General features: G+C 35.4%; 2 protein-coding genes across 2 annotated transcripts in view; both read left to right on the top strand.

The window, feature by feature from the left end:
- The first annotated feature begins 11,941 nt into the window (after positions 1 to 11,941).
- On the top strand, positions 11,942 to 16,662 carry LOC142340571 (protein zer-1 homolog). The gene is made up of 3 exons (XM_075391239.1): positions 11,942 to 13,497; positions 14,697 to 15,031; positions 16,068 to 16,662. Exons 1-3 carry the CDS (start codon positions 11,966 to 11,968, stop codon positions 16,535 to 16,537), a joined length of 2,337 nt encoding a protein of 778 aa, XP_075247354.1. The 5' UTR covers positions 11,942 to 11,965; the 3' UTR covers positions 16,538 to 16,662.
- Positions 16,663 to 16,717: 55 nt separating this feature from the next.
- Positions 16,718 to 21,618, top strand: part of LOC142340574 (uncharacterized) — a 32,638-nt gene continuing 27,737 nt past the window's right edge. Inside the window, exon 1 of the mRNA XM_075391242.1 lies at positions 16,718 to 16,727. The gene's annotated coding sequence lies outside the window, so the exon portion shown is untranslated. The remainder of the gene's footprint in view (positions 16,728 to 21,618) is intronic.

The raw sequence follows: 21,618 nt of genomic DNA, 5'->3' as shown, positions 1-21,618 counted from the left end.
TTCAACGCTAAATATGTAAGATCTACGCTAAAATTCAACGCTAAATATGTAAGATCTACGCCAAAATTCAACGCCAAATTATGTAAGATTAGCGTTGAATGCGTTGAATTTATGTAAGATCAACGCTAAATTCAACGCTAAATATGTAAGATCTACGCTAAAATTTAACGCTAAATATGTAAGATCTACGCCAAAATTCAACGCAAAATTATGTAAGATTAGCGTTGAATGCGTTGAATTTATGTAAGATCAACGCTAAATTCAACGCTAAATATGTAATATCTACGCTAAAATTCAACGCTAAATATGTAAGATCTACGCCAAAATTCAACGCAAAACTATGTAAGATTAGCGTTGAATGCGTTGAATTTATATCAGATCAACGCTAAGTTCAACGCTAAATATGTAAGATCTACGCTAAAATTCAACGCTAAATATGTAAGGTCTACGCCAAAATTCAACGCAAAATTATGTAAGATTAGCGTTGAATGCGTTGAATTTATGTAAGATCAGCGCTAAATTCAACGCTAAATATTTAAGATCTACGCTAAAATTCAACGCTAAATATGTAAGATCTACGCCAAAATTCAACGCAAAATTATGTAAGATTAGCGTTGAATGCGTTGAATTTATGTAAGATCAACGCTAAATTCAACGCTAAATATGTAAGATCTACGCTAAAATTTAACGCTAAATATGTAAGATCTAAGCCAAAATTCAACGCAAAACTATGTAAGATTAGCGTTGAATGCGTTGAATTTATGTACGATCAACGCTAAATTCAACGCTAAATATGTAAGATCTACGCTAAAATTCAACGCTAAATACGTAAGATCTACGCCAAAATTCAACGCAAAATTATGTAAGATTAGCGGTGAATGCGTTGAATTTATGTAAGATCAACGCTAAATTCAACGCTAAATATGTAAGATCTACGCTAAAATTGAACGCTAAATATGTAAGATGTACGCCAAAATTCAACGCAAAATTATGTAAGATTAGCGCTGAATGCGTTGAATTTATGTAAGATCAACGCTAAATTCAACGCTAAATATGTAAGATCTACGCTAAAATTCAACGCTAAATATGTAAGATCTACGCCAAAATTCAACGCCAAATTATGTAAGATTAGCGTTGAATGCGTTGAATTTATGTAAGATCAACGCTAAATTCAACGCTAAATATGTAAGATCTACGCTAAAATTCAACGCTAAATATGTAAGGTCTACGCCAAAATTCAACGCAAAATTATGTAAGATTAGCGTTGAATGCGTTGAATTTATGTAAGATCAGCGCTAAATTCAACGCTAAATATTTAAGATCTACGCTAAAATTCAACGCTAAATATGTAAGATCTACGCCAAAATTCAACGCAAAATTATGTAAGATTAGCGTTGAATGCGTTGAATTTATGTAAGATCAACGCTAAATTCAACGCTAAATATGTAAGATCTACGCTAAAATTTAACGCTAAATATGTAAGATCTACGCCAAAATTCAACGCAAAACTATGTAAGATTAGCGTTGAATGCGTTGAATTTATGTACGATCAACGCTAAATTCAACGCTAAATATGTAAGATCTACGCTAAAATTCAACGCTAAATATGTAAGATCTACGCCAAAATTCAACGCAAAGTTATGTAAGATTAGCGGTGAATGCGTTGAATTTATGTAAGATCAACGCTAAATTCAACGCTAAATATGTAAGATCTACGCTAAAATTGAACGCTAAATATGTAAGATGTACGCCAAAATTCAACGCAAAATTATGTAAGATTAGCGTTGAATGCGTTGAATTTATGTAAGATCAACGCTAAATTCAACGCTAATATGTAAGATCTACGCTAAAATTCAACGCTAAATATGTAAGATCTACGCCAAAATTCAACGCCAAATTATGTAAGATTAGCGTTGAATGCGTTGAATTTATGTAAGATCAACGCTAAATTCAACGCTAAATATGTAAGATCTACGCTAAAATTTAACGCTAAATATGTAAGATCTACGCCAAAATTCAACGCAAAATTATGTAAGATTAGCGTTGAATGCGTTGAATTTATGTAAGATCAACGCTAAATTCAAGGCTAAATATGTAATATCTACGCTAAAATTCAACGCTAAATATGTAAGATCTACGCCAAAATTCAACGCAAAATTATGTAAGATTAGCGTTGAATGCGTTGAATTTATGTAAGATCTACGCTCAGGCGTAGATCTTACATAAATTCAACGCATTCAACGCCAATCTTACATAATTTTGCGTTTTTTAGCGTTGACACCTCGGCCCGGGAATTGTGTAAGACTGTATTTTTTATCAGTCCACCCTAAATTAAACTCTTTGCAAAGAGTGTAAAAAGAGTGCAGAAAAGAGTGTAATTTTCGCATGCATATGTTGTCAAGGGATCCGGCAACACATATCATGGATGAGTTTTTTCATAGAATTTTCACATTGAGGAGCGCACGAGGAAATTAAAAACAGTATTCTATATTTGCTGAAATATATTGTGCCGCATGAAGTCAAGACTGACCAAATCAGCACTTATAAGTCATTTTTTCTGACTCAGTTTATGTATGGAAAGAGCCGCAACGGCTAGAATGATGGCGATGGAAGTTTTCAAATGCAATACAGCAAATGAGAGAATGATGATGATTCTGTTCAAAATCGAACGCAACATTGACTTCTGACTGAATCATCCCCTTTGCCTACGTTTGAAAAACTTGATGCTTTGCTAAAAATTGCAAAAAAATTCTCCCTAAACCGCAATAAGTTGGTACTTGTATGCAGCTGCCAAACCTACAACAAAAAAGAGAATGTATGAAATCTTGAATTTGGCGAAAACAAAGGAAAAGTGAGGAACTTAATGACGTTTTAAATATGTCGAACAGTAAACCGTCTGGAATTCTTTAACAAAATCAGAGATACGTTTAGAATGAAATCTAGAATTGTCACTTTTGTTCTTTGACTCAATTTGAAAAAAATCTATTCAACAGAATGGTCCTCTAGGAGTCAATTATTGTGTAATTGCAAAAATGTAGAAGTAGCGGGTCATCTTAAAAATAACGACTGGAACTAAGTTTGAGTGTCAAACGTATATAAAAAGAGTACTAAAAAGCCTTGGTATTTAAGGTCAAAATTATGTTTAAATATTAAATTATTACCTAGTTTACGTTTGACACAATTTGATAGCTGCCAAGAAAACAAAATATACATTTGATGAGACAAAGCTTGGACTAACCACTCTACAAAACCTTACTTTAGATTATTAATTTCTTTTTCTTCATAACCTACTTATGTTTCAACTAGTTCCACGGGAAAAAAAGAAAAAATGCTGATGTCAAGACTGAATATGAATACGTCTTGAGTTCAAGACCAAACAAAAAACAGAGAGAGAGGAAGAAAGAGAGAGAGAGAGAGAGAAAGAAAGAATTGTTTTGAGTTCAAGACCAAAAAAAATCTTGAGTTCAAGACAAAAAAGAATGAATGTCTTTGTTTCCAAAACCAAAGAAGGAGATAAAAATCTTGAGGTCAAGACCAAAAACATAGATAAAAACATAAGCAATAAGGGTGATCATTCATTAGGAAGCAGGATCCCTTAAATCAGTGTATAGGTATTTTATATGTCTGATTTGAGGAAAAATATATCCAAGATTTCCCCAAGAGTATACAGATTGGAACCCTATCTATCTTGGACTCAAAAGGTGTCTACGTTAGAGCTTCTGTGACCCGTCAAAATTGATTCCGAGCTTCAGAGAATGATGTGGAAGGGCAAAACCACTGTGTGGAAATAGAGAAGATGGAGAATATTAAATCCCTATTTCAAAAAAACTTGTCGTCAGAACGCTTCGACAAAAACTACACAACCGTTGTGATAAGCCCAAAAAACCAGCAAAATACGCAGGCATCGAGACCCCTTTTATAACGGGTTCGTGTCCTTTATGCCTGATTTGAGGAAAATTATAAAAGTACCCCGGGAGTATAATTATTGGAATCTTGTCTAGATCGGACTTGGAAGGTGCCTACGTTAGATTTTCTGGCACACGCCAAAATTTAGTCCGGACCTTCGTAACTGAAACGGAGCTACAAAACCAGTGCATGCAACTACAGAAGTTGGAAAGTACTAAATCTCTACGTCAAAATGACCTTGTTGTCAAAAATCTTTGAAAAATTGTTGTCAAAAATCTTCTACTAAAAATTAGACAACCGTTGTGATGATGTCAAAGAATCATCACAATACGCAGGCATCGAGACATCTTATATCAGTAAACACGTATCCTATATGTCCGACTTGAGTAAAAACTATATCTAACAGTTCCCTTGGAGCATGATTATTGGAATCTTGTCTAGCTCTGACTTGGAAGGTGTCTACTTTAGATTTTCTGGCACATGCCAATTTTTAGTCGGGATCTTACTCCAGTGCCTGCAATTAGAGAAGTTGTAGAGTACTACTTCTTTACGTCGAAAAGATCCCGACGTCAAGAATCTTCGACAAATGTTAGACAGTTTTGGTGAAAATATAGAAGCAATGGACAAAATATGCGCCAATTGTGCTGAACTGAAGGATAATCTAGAGGCAGAGACAGTCAAAAATGCCAAGTAAGAGAAATATATCATTTCATTGAATCAGGATTGGGCCGATTTTAAATTCAATGCTGCTAGGGAAAACGAAGTCGCCGAGAGACTGGAGAAGAGAATGATCAGTTTCAATCCGAACTTTTGCACCTTGATTATTACAACCAGTACTTGGCCGCCGAATGTCGAAGAAAGATACTGGCATTGATTGACAAAAAAACTCATTGACAAAATCCAAAAACAAAGGCAACTGAGATATGTCTTGTCGAGACTCGAATAAAAAATATAATGAATCGGCCTGCTACGTTGTATGAGATCTTGTTGGTGAAAAAGTGAAAAGATCTGCTTCTAAAGAACAAATCAAGAAATATTATCAAAAGATGAGCGTATTGACGCAACATGATGCTGGCGGGGATAAAGAGTTCATCAATATCATTAATCGGACACTCCAAATACTTTCTAATGATGCAGCTTGAGAAGCGTACAATATTTTTGGGTTTGATAAGTCGGAAAAAGTTTCTGAACAACAAAAACTGACATGAAATTATTGTATGAGAAGTAATCTTTTTAAATAATAAGACTTTAATGTAACAAAATATGTTCATAAAAATATTGTCTGATTTTTCGATTGACTGGTGCACCTTATGCTCACTAAGAGTAGGTGGTGTGAGGCTCACACCTAAAAAAAGAAGTACCAAAAATCTTGGGCTTCAAAGTCATAGAATTAGATTAAAATCAAAATATTATCGGATTTTTGACCGAAACATGGCTGATAGGTGTTAAGAAAACAAAATAGGCATTTGATTAGACAACGCTTGGGCTTCGATCAGTATCAACAAAACTGGCATATAGTTGTTGACTTGGCTAACTTACTACAGTGATAGAACAGATATTTTGCGCTAACCAAAACAAAAATTTTATTCAGATAGTAAAAATCAGTTCCTCTAGACGAGCTAATCACTCTGCAGAACCTTACATAATTAAACAATTTCTTCTTAACCTAATTATTTATTCAATTTCTTGATTGTATTTTCGCTAGTTTTGGGCTCACTTAACTAAAATATAATATATTTTGTGAACGGGCGGTGGCTTTACGAGGAAGCCCTTCAGCACAGGCTGTTATTTCACCTAAAAATGAAAAAACCAGTTTTGGAACGTTCTATTAAAATACAGGTTAGATTAACTTGAAGACAGCAATAATTCAAAAGTTTCTTCCTTCATCCTCGTGGGTTTCCTCAATTGCTGTTTTGTATTCTATTTTTCTGATTTTATCTCAAGATGTACAAAAAATGCAATCACTATTAAAAGTTATACGCAAATTAATTTTCTGTTGACAGCCATTTAAACAATTGGAAAATAGTGCAACACTGTGCAATTTACTTTCAATAAATAGTATTAAATGTTCTTGCAATGCACAATTTTAAAGGGTTCAAAAATGTTTATAATCTGCCTTCTAATACATTAGTGTTTGAATACCTGGTAAATACGTATAATATAGTAATACAATTTTTTTCTAAACTGATTGTAGGCTCCTGGGATCTTTTCCGTTTGCGCCCCTCCCCAGTACGTTATGCTCCCCCAGGCCACAGAGCACTTGTCATTACATAATAAATCATTCTGTGAAAATATGACACGTGCGGCTGGGGAATGCAAATAATTTGCGCCCACTATGCTGGGGGGGGGGGGCACAAACGGAAAAGATCCCGTTTTCGTTTCAGCCATGAAAGCTTTGAACAAGAACTACAATCTATTCATCTGCACATCTCCAATGACAGAATATTACAATTAAACTGGGGGCACAGACGGAAAGGATCCTACTCCTGTTATCTGCAAAAAGCCTACAAGTTTCACTAATGAGAACAAAATGAGAATAAAAAAACGAAAATTAAGAAAACGGGGGACAGATCCTTGACAGTTAAGTACTAAGAGATTCTTTGCTGAATTAGCATTAGAGCAAGACTTTGAACCTTCAGGTAGGATCTCAGGCAATCTTCTTGCCTAAAATGTTAGAAAAAGGGTATAACCAGCCAGTTTTGCTAAATTGAATTTATCTTGTGTTCTGACGTGGCAAAAATAACAAGCAATGAATTACAATGAATTAGGGTTGCGCGAGAGGCAAACTAGTCTGTTGTCTCCAGTTAAACAACCTTGTCTTTAAAATTGAGAAAAAACTGTTTGCATATTAGGAAATAATAAACACTGACTTCAGTCGCATTTTTCCTGAAAACAAGAAACTGAAAGAAATATTTGCAAAAAATTGAATTTCTACTATATGAATGAAACAACATCAAATAAAAAAACTTTTAATTAAAAAAAAACATTTTCTTAACTGTGTCTCCTGTTGCCCAAGTCATTCCAGTTTTTAATAATCTGCCGCCTCCAGTTTTCTCCAATTTTAACAACCGTGTCTTTAACGTTAAGAAAAACTGTTTGCAAATAGTATGCACTCACTAAGCTGGGGGCACAAACGGAAAAAATTCGGCTCCTGTTATCAGCAAAAGCCTAAAAAATAGTTTAGCAAAAGCCAAGAAAAAAATAGTTTTTAAAAAGTTTCAGATATAATTGATTATCAGTGTAGCCGTGGTTGCCCTTTTGTAATGTTGATTGTCGGAGCTAACTCATTACATCATTCTCTGGTGAAGTGGGATAACATTCGAACACGAATCAAAGGGAAAGTCATCTCGAAACCAGGGTAAAAAATACATCCAAACGTTAAAGATAAGTACAAGATAGTTCGAAATCGATCGCGATACGTTGAAAATAACACCAAAATTATATTGTGGCACGATATTATCAACAAAACGGTAACAAGCCCTAAAAGCAATAATAGAACAGCCCTCAACGGTGATCAAATAAAAGTTGAAATCGAACGTCTACAACGAAAGGTTGATATAGTTGGAATTGTTTATTGTGTCAGAGAAAGCGCTCCTGACGTCTACAACAAATTGAAAGAAACTGAGATACCAGTGTTGCATATTGTCGAGAATCTTTTAACTCGCCGAAAGCGTAAGAATAAGAAAGCGTAAGAACAAGAATAAGAAAGTGATGAAAAAGTACAGCACGCTTCACTTGGAGCCATTTCTCGAATTGAAAACGCTCTTCTCAATCGTAGGAAACAACGGTGATTTGAAGCGAATTTGCAAAAAGAAGAATAGCAAACCCCAAAAGCAACAAAAGAAAAACTCCTCCAACAAATAGTCAACTTTGAGGTTAGTTTAAGTTCTGTGAAATTCTTAGCGATTAAGTTCCTTGGTCCGGATCAGAACTTTTAACCTAAAGTCCCAGTTGTTAAAATTATTTATTGAGAAGTTCCTAGCGATTAAGTTCCTTCGTTTTGCTCAGAAAAAAATATAACATGAAATGGGGAAAAATTTTAAAACTTGCAAGAAGGCCGCTAACGCAAACGAAAAGAGTTTTTCTTGTGTGGCATGTAATTCTAACATGCATCTGACTCCTGAAAGTACAGCTCTTTCTCCAGTTGCAGTTACTGGCATTAAACAGCTTGATATGAATGCCATACTACTCTGCAATAATTGTGTTCAACAAAATAAAAGGGATAACTTTATTCGTTGTCGAACCCTGGCAAAAGTTGCTGAAAAAATCGATAGCTTGGTTGTTGGGGAAGAACTGAAGAATATGGAATGGCGATTAACGGACTTAGTGGATGAGAAAATTTGGAATGCTACAAATATAACGTGTGACCAAGTTGAAACTACGCTGCTGTTGCTGCTGTTGAAACTACTTCAGGAAAACCTAAAGGATTTATAACTGATGAAAACTCAAGAAGTCACAATATCAAAAAATTTATAAGAATACAAGGGATACCTGAGGATCCTAATAAAAAGAAAGGGGAAAATCTTGTCTCAACAAACGATGAAGCTAACGACCTGCTCAATTCGATAGGTGCGAATTCAGATGTCACGGAAATACAAATACTTGGAAAATTTCGAAATGATAGAAAAAAGCCAAGGGCGGCATTAGTAACCTTGTCAAATGAACACGAAACAAAAATCACTCTTGCAAAAAGTCGAGAATTCAGAAATAATTTGGTCAAAAGAAACCTTTACATGCTGCCAGCGTTGACGAGGGATGACGCACTGAAAGACAATAAAATGTTAAAAAAGCGAAGGGAGCTGCTTGACGGTGGTGTACCTAGGGAGAAATTGAAAATTCGAAATCTTGAAATTTACAATGATGGGCTCAAAGTGCAGTTGGATGTACAGAATGCCCACTGACTAGGAGGATTTCTCCATATCCTCTAACTAACTCAAGAAGCTTAGTAAATATCGAAAGAAGATCAAAATTGATAAATGCAGTAATTAACTCAGATTATAATGTTCTATGTCTTTGCGAAACCTGGTTGAACGATAACATGAATGACTCCGAACTTTTTCTTAACGATTACAATATTTATAGAAGTGATCGGGCCACGATTGGATATACAAATGCGCATGGAGGAACTCTCATTGCTGTGAAAAATACTCTGATATTGGAAAAAATAATTTCCACTCTACCCAACTCATGTGTAGCTTGTAAAATTACTCTGAATGACACTCAAGTATTTCTATATGCGTTCTACAATACACCCATATCAATCTCATGTTGATACACGATAGAGGACTTCCAATTGCTCCTGAAAAACATTCCTAAAAACAAACCAATTGTCATCTGTGGAGACCTTAATTTTCCAGAAGCAAACTGGAAGACACTGTATAGTCCCAACAAGACTCAAGAAAAAGTCATCAAAATGTTTGAAGAAAAATTGTTTCGGCAAATTATCGACTTGCCGACATGTGGAAACAACATCTTAGATACTGCCTTCTTTCAAAATTGTCATCTATCCGCTGAATTAGACAAATCTTTTCCATCTATCTATAATCTAACTGGACATGAAGCCATTCGTCTATCCTTAGAAAACCCAGTTACTGAAACCAAACCATTAATACAGAACTTTAAAAGTTTTGGGAAGGCTGACTATGTCTCTATAAACGAGCATCTTCTTGAAAAACCGTTCAAGTCAATTTGTTACACCAACATCAACAAAATGAGCAAAGAATTCACAAAGTATCTTGACGGAAATTTTGATTTGTATGACTCAAAAAGAACAAGGCATAGGCAATCACTGCCACATTTGATTTTCTGTGGTACTTCAAAATTGATTAATAAGCTGAAGACACAGAAACGTTTATTGGAGAATAAACCAACATCTTACAGAAAAGTTGGTTCTAAAACTGGAAAACCAAGTCACTGATTCAGCTGAAGAAGACAGTTGTGTACCAAAAAATTTACTGGGATCGAGAAATAAGGACAGACTTTTTAAACATCTGAAAAGCCTAAACAAATCTGCGTGCCTGCCTAAATTTTTGATGAATGATACGAAGCTAACTTTGCTTCGATGCGAACAAGTAAATATGTTAAATCAATTTTTTCAATCCGTGTTTTCCCCAAAAAATAATTTCAGTTTGAAAGATTTCAAAGTACAGAAACCTTATCTTACAAATTTTGACATCTCGAAGAATACAATCAGAAATATAACGGATGATATGGATGCCACAAAATCCAGAGGGTGGAACGGTATACCGCCTGTTTTTCACGTAAAGACGAGAATGAATCTCTGCAACATCGTGCATTCTGTCTTTCGGAATATAAAGAGGCTTCGGAAAATACCCGACAACTGGAAAGTTGCTGCCATAACGCCAATTTTTAAAAAAGGAGACCGAAGAAGAGTTGAAAACTACCGGCCTGTCTCAATATTGAACATTGATAGCAAAATTCTGGAAAGATGCATATACATTGCCTTGTAAAATCATTTTTATAAAGTTCCTAACTAAAAGTCAACATGGTTCTGTAAGGAGAAGATCTATGCAAACAAATATGCTGCTGTTTCTCAAAAGAGTATATGAAGCTCTTAATTACGACGCTCAATCAGATATAATTGCTTTCTACACTGACTTGTCAAAAGCTTTCGATAAAAAATCACATTATGAATTAATTCAAAAATTGATTGACATTGGAGTGGAAGGATGTTTGCTTGAAATTTTAATCGACTACTTGAGTGATCGACGACAATTTGTGCGTGTGGACAATACCAGTTCGGAGATAGGCCCTAAACTGTTCTGTATATTTATTAACGATCTTCCAGATGTCCTGCTGTTTTCTGAGCCCTTTATCTTCGCTAATGACCTCAAAATTTTGGCTGTACAAAGTAGCTACTGGGAAGTCCAAGATGATCTACATGGGATTGAGAACTGGATAATCCAAAATAAAATGGAGTTCGCAATAGACAAGTGTGCGTATCTGAACTTGAGAGATAGAGACCAACAGTACAAATTGATGGGAAAAGATTTGGCAAAATCCACGACTGTCAATGATCTTGGTATTCACATGGAGGCTGATGTATCGTGGAAACAACATATTGAAGAAAGAATGAAGAAAGCAAATAAAGTTCTGTACATGCTTAAGCGGAATGTTGCAAATAAAGTAAACACGTTTGTGAAATTGGGATTATATAAGTCCTGAATTTTGCCGATATTGCTCAATGGTTTCACGTGCTTGACTGCAGGAAATACTGAAATTCAAATTCTGGAAAAATTTCAAAAAAAAAGGTAGTCAAACGGATAACGGGAATTAAAGATACAGAATACAAAAGCCAGCTTCGACTATTAAACATATTGCCATTATCAAGGTTTATCCAGCTTAGCGATCTATTGCTGGTTTCAAAAGCTTTGAATGAAGAGAATAGCGGCATCGAGCTACCAGAAGTACATACGAAAGAAACAAGGAACAACGAAATTTTCAATGACGAAAACTCGAACAGAGAAAGCGCGCAGCGAATTCACCTCTAAAACCTGTCGAATTGCAAACCGCCTAGAAAATTTAAACTTAAGGGAACCATCTGGACTGAAAAACCGAATATTACGTACAATGTGGAATTTTTTCGAGAAGAATTTTTCTGAGCGAAATATTTGCACTTGGCAATTGTTCTGCGATTGTCAAAACTAGAAACTATTGGACATTATTTTAATTTGACGACGGGGACTTTAGACCCTTAAGCACAGCTGTAAATCCCCAACAACAGCACAGAATTAGAATATGGAAACGAAAGTTAAGAAAACGGGGGACAAATCATTGACTGTTAATTACAAACAGATTCTTTGTTGAATCAGCATTAGAGCATGACTTTGAACCTTCAGGTAGGATCTCAGGCAATCTTTTGCCTAAAATGTCAGGAAAAGGGTATAACCAGCCAGTATTCCCGAACTGAACTTATCTTGTGTTCTGGCATGGCAAAAATAATAAACAATGAATTACAATGAATTAGGGTTGCGCAAGAGACAAACTAGTCAGTGATGTTATATTTTTCAGGGAGTATGTAAGGGCTTGTGTGTTGGAAATGACGAACTCTAAGGAGGTGGTTCTGTCGTTGGTGGACTTATCTGTAGATTTTCTATTCAAGAACGATAACTTCCGCTGCTTGATGGTCCCTGAGCAGGAACGACCTTTATCATCAATATCTCTCTCTCCACTGTTGTCACAGAAAATCTTCCTCAAATGCATGAAAAACCAACATGTTGATGAAATGCTTTACTTTTTCTCAAACAGTCAACAGACGCCTTTGAATGGTTATATTGATTTGTCGTGCTCCGAAGTCAGTAAAATAGATTCTCTCTGGTCACAGCCAGCGCGATTTATAAACTGCGAATATTCGTCAAACTTGAAAATTGATCATGTTTTGGAGACTTTTCGCTCATCTCGAAGTACTCTTGTGTATCTGAATTTAGACAGTCTTATGGTGGATAATCCTTATTTGAAGGGCGAAGAAGACATACCCCATTCGATGGAAACAGATAATCACCCATATTTTGACATAGACTGTTGGCTCGGCCGCTTTACTAAACTCGAAACTCTAATTGTTGCAAATACAAATTTGTCATACGACTATTTATCTCGAGAGGTTATAAACTATCTTAATAATTTAACCCATCTTGACATTAGTGGGCTTGTAGCAACTGATGGTTTAACGGTTCTGAGGACATTGAAGAATAGCTTAAAGTCACTTCACCTTTATAATTTGGAGCCAAGCAACGGGCCGCTCGTGGAACAAAGATTTGCGACCATTTATCTTCTGAAAAAATTGCAAGTACTGGATATCTCGTACAGTAATTCTGACGGAATGGCTGTGAGTTATGGTATCGAGAACTTACTTCTTCAAATTGTTGGAAGTTTACCCGAGTTAACAAGTTTGGATATTTCGGGTACTACGTTAGCTGAGGAGTCTACCAATCGTGACGTTTTGCAAGTGTATCGGCAGTTAAGACCACAAACTGTTGACAGTGTAATACCAGCCCTTCAAATTTTGCAAGCACCATTGGAGTTTTTAGGCCTTCTGAACTCAACAATGGCTGTGCGGAGTCCGCTACCCGCCAAACTTATAACTGGAAACGGCAATGAAAAGCAATTACTGGAGAACTTTGGTCGGTATAGAAGGCGGAAACCATTCATTTTAGAGACATTTCATTCAGTTTATCAGCTACTGAGAGATCGGGTAATAAAAAAGCCCATCGAGTTTCTGCAGCACGTAATTGATTGTATGGATCTTTATCTGGACGCAATAGAGATCCAGGTGTCCGGGAGTGCCTCGTTATTTCACATCAGCTCAGACGACTCTTACAAAAATCAACTAAATCTAATTCACAAACGGGCAATTATTCAACAATGTCTTAGATCAATGCAGAAACATAAAAATCACGATGGAATGCAGCGCAACGGATGTCTTGTCATGTTCAATTTCGAGATCCCTGACAACTTTGAGTTTGTGTATGACGAATTGGTGCTGCAAACACTGCATACAATAGAACACATGGGCACGCAAGTATCAAGGATTGCGATTCACCTTCTCAATGCGATGATGGGTCACGCAGAAAGGTTGGTAGGGTTTGCAATTTTCTGAATGTTAAAATTGATTTTATTAATTGCCGCTAAGCGATAGCGGCTATTGTTGGGGACATCGTGGTTTTTTACAATTCAAAGATTGGGGCGCTGTCTGTTAAGATTTTGGTCACGCCGAAACATGAGGTGGAGCGAAAAAACGAGTGGTTTTGCGGTGTGACATTTTTCGCTCTAATTTTACAGTAGAGTGAGAAAACGGTGTTTGAATATAAATTCGCTTTCTCGTTCGTGTTTTTTTGTTTACATGCGGCAATTTCACTTTGATTTTTACTGTTTTTTTATTTTGATCGGATGTTTTTTCTAAATGGTTTCCCCAATCCATTCATAGTTTATTCTGGGCCTAGTTTTTTTTTTGTTTGAACCAAATTTCTCCTTCTCGCTAGTGGTTTCTTGTTCACATGCGGCATTTTGACATTGATCTTGTTTTTTTAAATTTTTTATCTGATTTTTTTGGAAATGGTTTTCCCAATTCACTCATAGTTCGTTCTAGGTCTGCTTTTTGTTTAGTGAATGCAAGTTTTTTTGAATTGCACGCCAGGACTCGTCCTGCTATGTTTTCATTTGTCGTCTCCATCGATGATTCTTGTGACCTGGCTTCTTGGAATTGTCTTTTTCAATTTCAGTGATTTCTACTGCTTTGCAGTTAAAATTGTGACGTCATTTGTTCTGCTTTTAGGTCAATTGCGTGACTTAGCTCAACTTCTGAACTCGCTTAATGAACTTTAAATTTTAAGAACATTTAGTAGTTAAAAATCAATAGTGCTCATCTAAGTAGTGCCAAACGAATAAGTCCTAATTCTTGAGTTTTAGAGTCTTGAGTTTTTGATTTCAAATGTTAATTTTGAAAAACGTCTATTAGGTTTTTTTTTATAGAGCGTATGTGCCGCATCCAAATGACAGTCCGAATCTAACCCAAAAACTCTAGTGGTCTATTAAAGGACTGGTGGTCAATCTGTCTATCTTATTTCTTTAGTTGTTTCAATTCATGAAAGGCCACAAGCGTTTATCGCGGCTATTTTTCGGCAATATGCCGGCTATGTTTACACCTGTTTTATTTTTTTTCTGCTCTTTGCGCTCAAAAACATAATAAATTGTGTAGTTTTGCGAGTAGTATGAGTTCTTGATTATCATGTGCTAGAAGTTAAATGCAAGGAATCATATTTTCTTGGTTTTAGGCAGTACAAATGTCGCGCCCCGAGATTAAATGTAATTCAAGTGCTCGTCCAAGCGATATCTAAACGTGTTCAGCAAGAGCGTCACGATGAACTGATTGATCATGCTTGGAGCAGCTTATGGAACTTGACAGACGAGACAGAGGTAAACTGTGAACGCTTTATTGAACTTGGGGGAGTGGACATGTTCCTCAAATGTCATCAGCTGTTCGGGGACCACCAGGACATGATTCGCAATATGTTAGGATGTTTGGGAAATGTAGCTGAAGTGAAGGCATTGAGACAGAAGTTGTTGACCACCGAATGCTTGAATGTGTTCTCTCAGCTCCTTCGACCAGGTAGGGTTTCACAAGAACTCAACTTTGGCAAGGAAGTGCTTGTACCCCAGTTGCATAATGCTGAAAGTTTGATCGTGAAAAGAGACAAATTGCACTCTTTGTCATTTTCGGTGCAATTTTGTCAGACTTGAATATTAAAAATATGAGTTTCAAATAATTATAATAAATTTTTTTGGAGCAATTACGGACACTGTATCAAACAAATAATTAACAAATTATGAGTAGCAAAAAGCCGTTGGCCTGTCAAATGCTGCCTCCGAATCAAAATATGAACTAGTAAGTGTAAAGACTGACTGTGTATTCTATGTACAAATATTAGTTAGAAATGTCTCTGAAGCCTAATTTTACCAAAAGCATTTTTGAATTCTTTGTTTAGTATGCGGAATTGAACAATAGGCCCGTAGTAGGATTTATATAACTTAACGAGAGTTGGTCGTCAAATATTTTTCGAATTGATACATAGCAGCTGAAGCTTGACAACTTGATCTTAACTTTGTTGATATGTTCTTTGAATTGTAGTTGGTTGTCTAAATAGACACCCCCCCCCCCCCAATACTGCCCAATCCAACCACCTCCGCCTCCCTCCGGTGAAATTTGGTCATCGATAATTGATATTTTACGCCCCCTTAGGACTTTGCAATCTTTACGGTGTTTTTCGTTTCCTTAGCCTACTGTACTTTCATTGCTCATAGAATATCAAAATCTTGTTCTGTACCAAATATTGTTTTCCAAAATAGCAAGCTGGAATTTTCAACATCATTGAACGATATTTATTGTAAAATTTGGTGCCGTGCTTAGTCTTGCAGTTCTTATAATTTATTTTGTAAAACTGCATGAACGTGTTTCAATAGATAGACAAGTAAGAGGCTTTAGGAATTTCTTCTACTGAAGTATAAATACCAAACTATTCATATATTTACGAGGCGATTTTGAAAAGGGAAATATTTAACCAAACGTTTTTGTTGTGATTATAACTTTAAATTTACAATTTTGAAGATTAAAAAGATCGTTCATTTTGAACACTGAAATATTTTAGCTGCAATGGAAGAATCGTCTGAACTGTTAAGTCACGGAGGACTAGAAATCAGTTACAATGCATGCGGGATCTTGGCTCACATTCTCTCAGATGGTGAAAAAGTTTGGAGTGTGTTTTCTCCCACCAGAAAGGAAATCAAAAACAAAATGGAGGAAGCCATTTTGAAATGGAATTTCAGAGGAGAACGCAACATTAACTATCGCTCTTTTCTCCCTATTTTGCGACTCTTGGAACCTAGCAAGTCTGTGGCTTTGGAACCCGAGTCGCAATTTTGGGCTGTTTGGGCTTTATTCAACCTGTGTACGGTGTACCCGGACAAATACGTACCAATGCTTCTGGCTGAAAATGGCTTGAAAATTCTGCAACGGGTGTTTGCCCAAGCAAAGCAGGGTTCAGAACTGTTTGTGCACTGTGTGAGGTTACTGGAAATTCTGGCCGAATTTCAGGCTGAAACTAGCAGTAGTTATTAGATGCCAAATAGTAAATTGGAATGATAACATTTCTTAATTCGAATAACCATTTCATCCTAAGTTTGTACAGAGCAATTATTACATCAACGCAACGTTGTATAGTTAGAGATAGTATTTGAAAGGTGTCTTTTTTGGGAGTTAAAAGAAGAGATAGGTTCTCATTTGCACATAGATGCATTGCTTATTAAATTTTAGCTGCAGCGGTAATTTTTATTTAACTCAGATTACTATAAATATAGCTGCGAAGTTGTAAGCTCATTGCAGCTATATTGCGGTGTTCGTGGTTTTTTGAATGAGAAAGAATTATTGTAAACGTGTGTCTTTATGCAGATTTTTTGCTTGACCGTTTTTGCGCCTTTCTAAAATAATCTTTGACTTATCAAGTGACTTTTTCCCGCCTTTCTTCTTGATTTTTGATTGATTTCAATTGCTATCACTCCGAAATAAATTTTGTTGTTCAAACAAAACCGACTGCTAGAGATAGGATGACAAGACCCTGATAGCCGAGTGGCTAATGCCTCTGTTGAGGTGAAGGAATCGGAGTCAGGAGGCTGGGGTGCGAACCCTGCCTTTGTCTGATGTTTTTGCACCTATAAAGGAAAATGTACGCCCCGCCTGTCGTTCGAGAGCCTTTTTTCGGACGTTAGTCGCTTTATGTTGTAAGAATCGAAAAGGTGTATTGGTTTTCTTGAAGCTTTTTTTTTTACTGGAAGTACGGTGTTCAGGCGCCGTTTTGACCTAAAAGCGAGTAAAATAGCCGTGTGCACTGATTTTTGCTGAGACAGAAAAGTTTTTTGTTCATGCGTAGCACTGAATGAACGGCTTTTTGACTTTGAAAGTTTTTTCGACAGAATTGTATATACAGCTAACGGTTTTTAGCCTTTTGTTAATTGTCGATTTTGTTAATTCATTTCGCTTGAATCGATCAAAATAGTGGTCAAGGCCGGTAACGTAGGCTATACAAGGCTATTCTCAGGCTGGTTATTTATTACAAAAAGTGTTTCTTCATGAAAATGTTACCAGTTAATAGCCGCCCTCATCTTCTCAGCCGGCTATTATAGCGCTCCTATTTTTTTTTTACTTCGTCAAATTTTTTTTCGCTTTACCATTTTGCCGCTTTTTCGACATTTTGCGTGAAATCTTTTTTACTTCTCTGGGCTAGTTTCTCTCTTCTCTCATTCTGCTAAAAGTGAATTTGAACATCAGTTGCTCAGCAAAGCAATTTAAAATGAACAGAGTCAGTATAAAAAATTGAAGTCAGAAATAGAAACGGGATAAACCCATAAAGCGCAATTTTAGATGCCCGCTAATTTAGATGCCCGTTCCTATAAGTCTTAGTTACCATCCCTTATGCTTATTGGTATTGATAGTAGCCCCTGTAGCCTATCTCTAAGAAACAGAAGTATGTTCAACTACGAAATGCCATCAAAATAAATCGGACTTAAAAAAATCTTTTTTTTTTTTACAAAAATCTTTTTTTTTCAATATCTTCTATTCTTTCAATCCCAATCATGCTTATTGGAATCAACGGCGGCTATTTTCCGGCAATCTGCCGAGTATGTTTTTGTTCTAGAATACTTCGCTCGCTTGAGTGATGTGACTTATCGAGTGAATTTGTCACGCTTTACTTCTTGATTTTTGCTTGGTCTAAAATAATGTCATTCGGAATTTAAGCCTTTGAGGAATTGGTATCATATTAGATTGATAATTTTTGTTGACAAATTTGACATATTTGAAGATCTGTTGACATATTTTTGTTCCGACCCCCACCTTAGTGGGGAGGGAGGAACTACATACTCAACTGGGTTTTTTTTTGTTCTGTCAATTTTGGCCGATCGATATATTCATCGTAGAGAATTGTGAGTGGTATCATTAAAAAACCCGTCCAGCGTAGAATACGGAATTAAAAAGATTGATTCGATTTTTGATTTTTACAGGGAGTTATCGAGGTTTAAAGTTTTGTGAACATTCGACTGTTTTTGTTCACATTTTCAGTAATTTTTGCTAAAATCTGGCACAATTTCGCTAATATAATGCAAAATAAGTTAAAATTTTAAACGGCAGAGTGTTGTTGTTACCATTAGAGAAAGAGGAATTCGCGTTGCTGAATTGTTTGATTGAAGTTTTTTAGGCTAAAATATTTGATAAAATTTTCAAAATTCAAACTTTTTTAATAAAAAATGGCACAAAATATGCTTTTTTGGTCCTCTTTGTTAAAGTTTGCCAGACTTAGTGACCTAGAAACCTTAACACAGATTGCCTAATCTCAAAATGACCGCTATTTGCAATTAGGCGCCTTATGAAAGTCTTCTGGAATTAAAACTTGGCTGTTTTTTGCAGATTGAACTCGATAATTATACAGAATGCATAGACTTTTTAATATTTGAAGAATTCAACTCAACAGTTGGTCTAATTCGCAAACACTTGGAAGATTTGGTCGGCTGCATGGGCGCGCGACAAAGTCAGGGAGAAGTTCGAAAATATCATGCATTCTTAGAATCAGACACTTTTTGGTTTTTATTTGGGTGCTGCCTTTTTTCAAAATATTTTGCTCTTGTTTTTTTAATGTTAATTACTGATATTTTTTATTCACGGCTCCGTTAATCAAAGCTCCAATTTACGTAAATTTGAGGCCGAATGTAGATACAGTTTGTTTTCAGAGAACCAGAGGGTTTTTATGGCTTTAAGAGTTTTAGTAAAATTTAACTGAATTCTTGTCTTTTGCCTTCAATTGTTATTCTTTTGGCATTCTGATTTTTAAGTTTAACCACTCAAAGATCTAAATTTCTTCCTCAAGAGCTGCAAGTGATTTCTTCTTTTCCATTCGGTTGTTACTTGATGTCTCTTATGTTAATGAATGTATTTGTTTTGATGAAATTTCTGTGATTTTTTGAACTTGTCAATTTTTTCTGTTATTTTGGTCAACATTTTGCTTATTTTCAGAAAGTACAGGTCCACATTTCCTCTTTATAGAATATATTTTTTTGTGGCCGATTGTTTTAACACAAGGTTTTCTTGCTTTTGGTACTACGAGTTTTCATACGAAATTTTCTGATTTTTGTGCATAATTGCCCCCTTTTTTGCAGTTGTTTGTTTCTTTTGTAAATTGTCACACTATTTAACAATCTAACTGAAAAAAGATTTACAACAATTAAAACTGAGAAAATTTTTTGTTTTCATAACATATGGTTTGAAGGGCTGCGACACCGTTCTCATGCAGAAATTGGTAGAGTTTTTTATTTTTGCCCTCTTTTTGTTGTTAATTTTTGTCAGTGGCCAACTATAGATAAACAAATGAACTTAATAACTGATATCGCAAAATAGCTAATGGTTGTTTTGACTTTCGAATTAAATTTCTAAAAAAGAATTGTATTCTTCAACTTATCATTTTTTGTTCTGTATTGCGTTTTTTTTCGTATTTTACTATGTTGTATCATTTTTGTAAATTAGCCTCATTATTTAGAGCTCTTTTAATGTTTTGTTGAATCGAACAGTAATTTTTCTGTTGTTTAAACGTTTTAAATGATGTCTTCAGGGCTTAGACAATTTGTTTCAGAAGAATTTTGTGATGTTTGGATACTTTTCAGTTTTTGTGGTTTTTTTGTTTTCATTTTGTAATAGTCGTTTTTAAAAAAGAAGTTATGATGATCAAAGGAGACGGAAATGAAGATGTTATATTCTTGTGGTTAATATCCTATAAATTTAATGGCTTCAAAACTGTGATTTCGTAAAGTTGTTTGTGAAACTTATTAGTTCAGCTTGTATTTAATGTTATTTTATAGTCGTATGATTTAGTCTCATTAATAACAGTCGCAAATGGTTTTCCGAGTAGTTTCAAGACAAAGTGTCTATTCTTTTGGTCGAAATCTTTTGTTGGCTTTGAATTTTGAAAATATTTGTTTTTAATAAGAGATAGATTTTTGAGATCTGCCAATTTTATTTCTGTTAAATTGTAGCTAAGCATCTCTATATACAATTCACATAATTTATCTATTGAAATACAATTTGCTCTTCTTAACGGTTTTGTTTTCCTAAAATGGTCTTTTTTCTTGGAACAACCAGTTTTCATACAACACATTTTCGTAATTTTTGTATATTTGCCCATTTTTCGTGGGTTTTTGTTTTCTTTTCACAGTATCACAATAATGGGCGTCATTTGATTTACAAACGTTGTCACCTGAAAAAATGCAAACGGAGATTTTGATTGTTTTTAGTGATCAGCTGAACTTTTAATTGACTAGGGGGACATCGTTTTCGTGCATAATTTTTCGTGCAAATTTTTGCCAGTGTTTGTCGTTCTTTTTGTAGTCGTATGACATATCCTGGATAATGAAAGGCCTCAGTCGATCTCTATTGACGTATAAAATACTCTCTCATTGATTTCATTTGATGCGTAATGTTTCTAATCAGTTCGAATTTAATTCTTTTTTTTAAAAAAAATCGATGTTTTAATAAACTTTGCCCCTTTTGCTCATTTCTAGTCGACTTGTTACCAAGTCGCATTGAGGAAAAGTCCCATATTATGTTCCAAAAAAGTACCGGTTAATCCTCGTAGTATAAATTTGATCTGATGCCATTTTGATTTGGTTATTAGTGGTTTTCAAAAAATGGACAAGGAGTTTTGGTCGTAATTAATATTGTCACTATTTGATTTTTATTACCGGCTTTTCTGGTAGTCATATTATGGTAGCTACAGGTCTCATAGGCCCTCTAGAGTAGATTGTTTCATTCTTTTAGTAGTTTGTTGAATGATATGTTGATATGTTAATTTTTTTTATCTCTTCCTCATTTGGTAGACAATTAAGTGAAAAATGTAGATGAGCGGGGTCGGAACTTAATGTGCAAACGCACATTACCGAGCCGCCTTGTTCGTGCTTTAATGTCAATGGGAAGTCAGATTGGAGTAAATATTGCAGTCACGCCGACGTCCTAAAAGGAGTGAGTGAAAAATATTGCTTTTAGTGGTAAAATTTTTCAAACTGCTTTTAATTTGGTGTGCGAACCCGATGTATGAACAATTTTTCAGATCATTTTTGTTCAGCGCGACGAATTGGATGTATGTTTTCGAATTTATGGACCGC

This window comes from Convolutriloba macropyga, chromosome 6 (assembly GCF_964194025.1).
Source record: "Convolutriloba macropyga chromosome 6, txConMacr16.3, whole genome shotgun sequence".
In the NCBI taxonomy this organism is placed as follows: domain Eukaryota; kingdom Metazoa; phylum Xenacoelomorpha; order Acoela; family Convolutidae; genus Convolutriloba; species Convolutriloba macropyga.
Note: the sequence above shows the minus strand (reverse complement) of the source record. Positions and strands in the feature narration are given on the sequence as shown.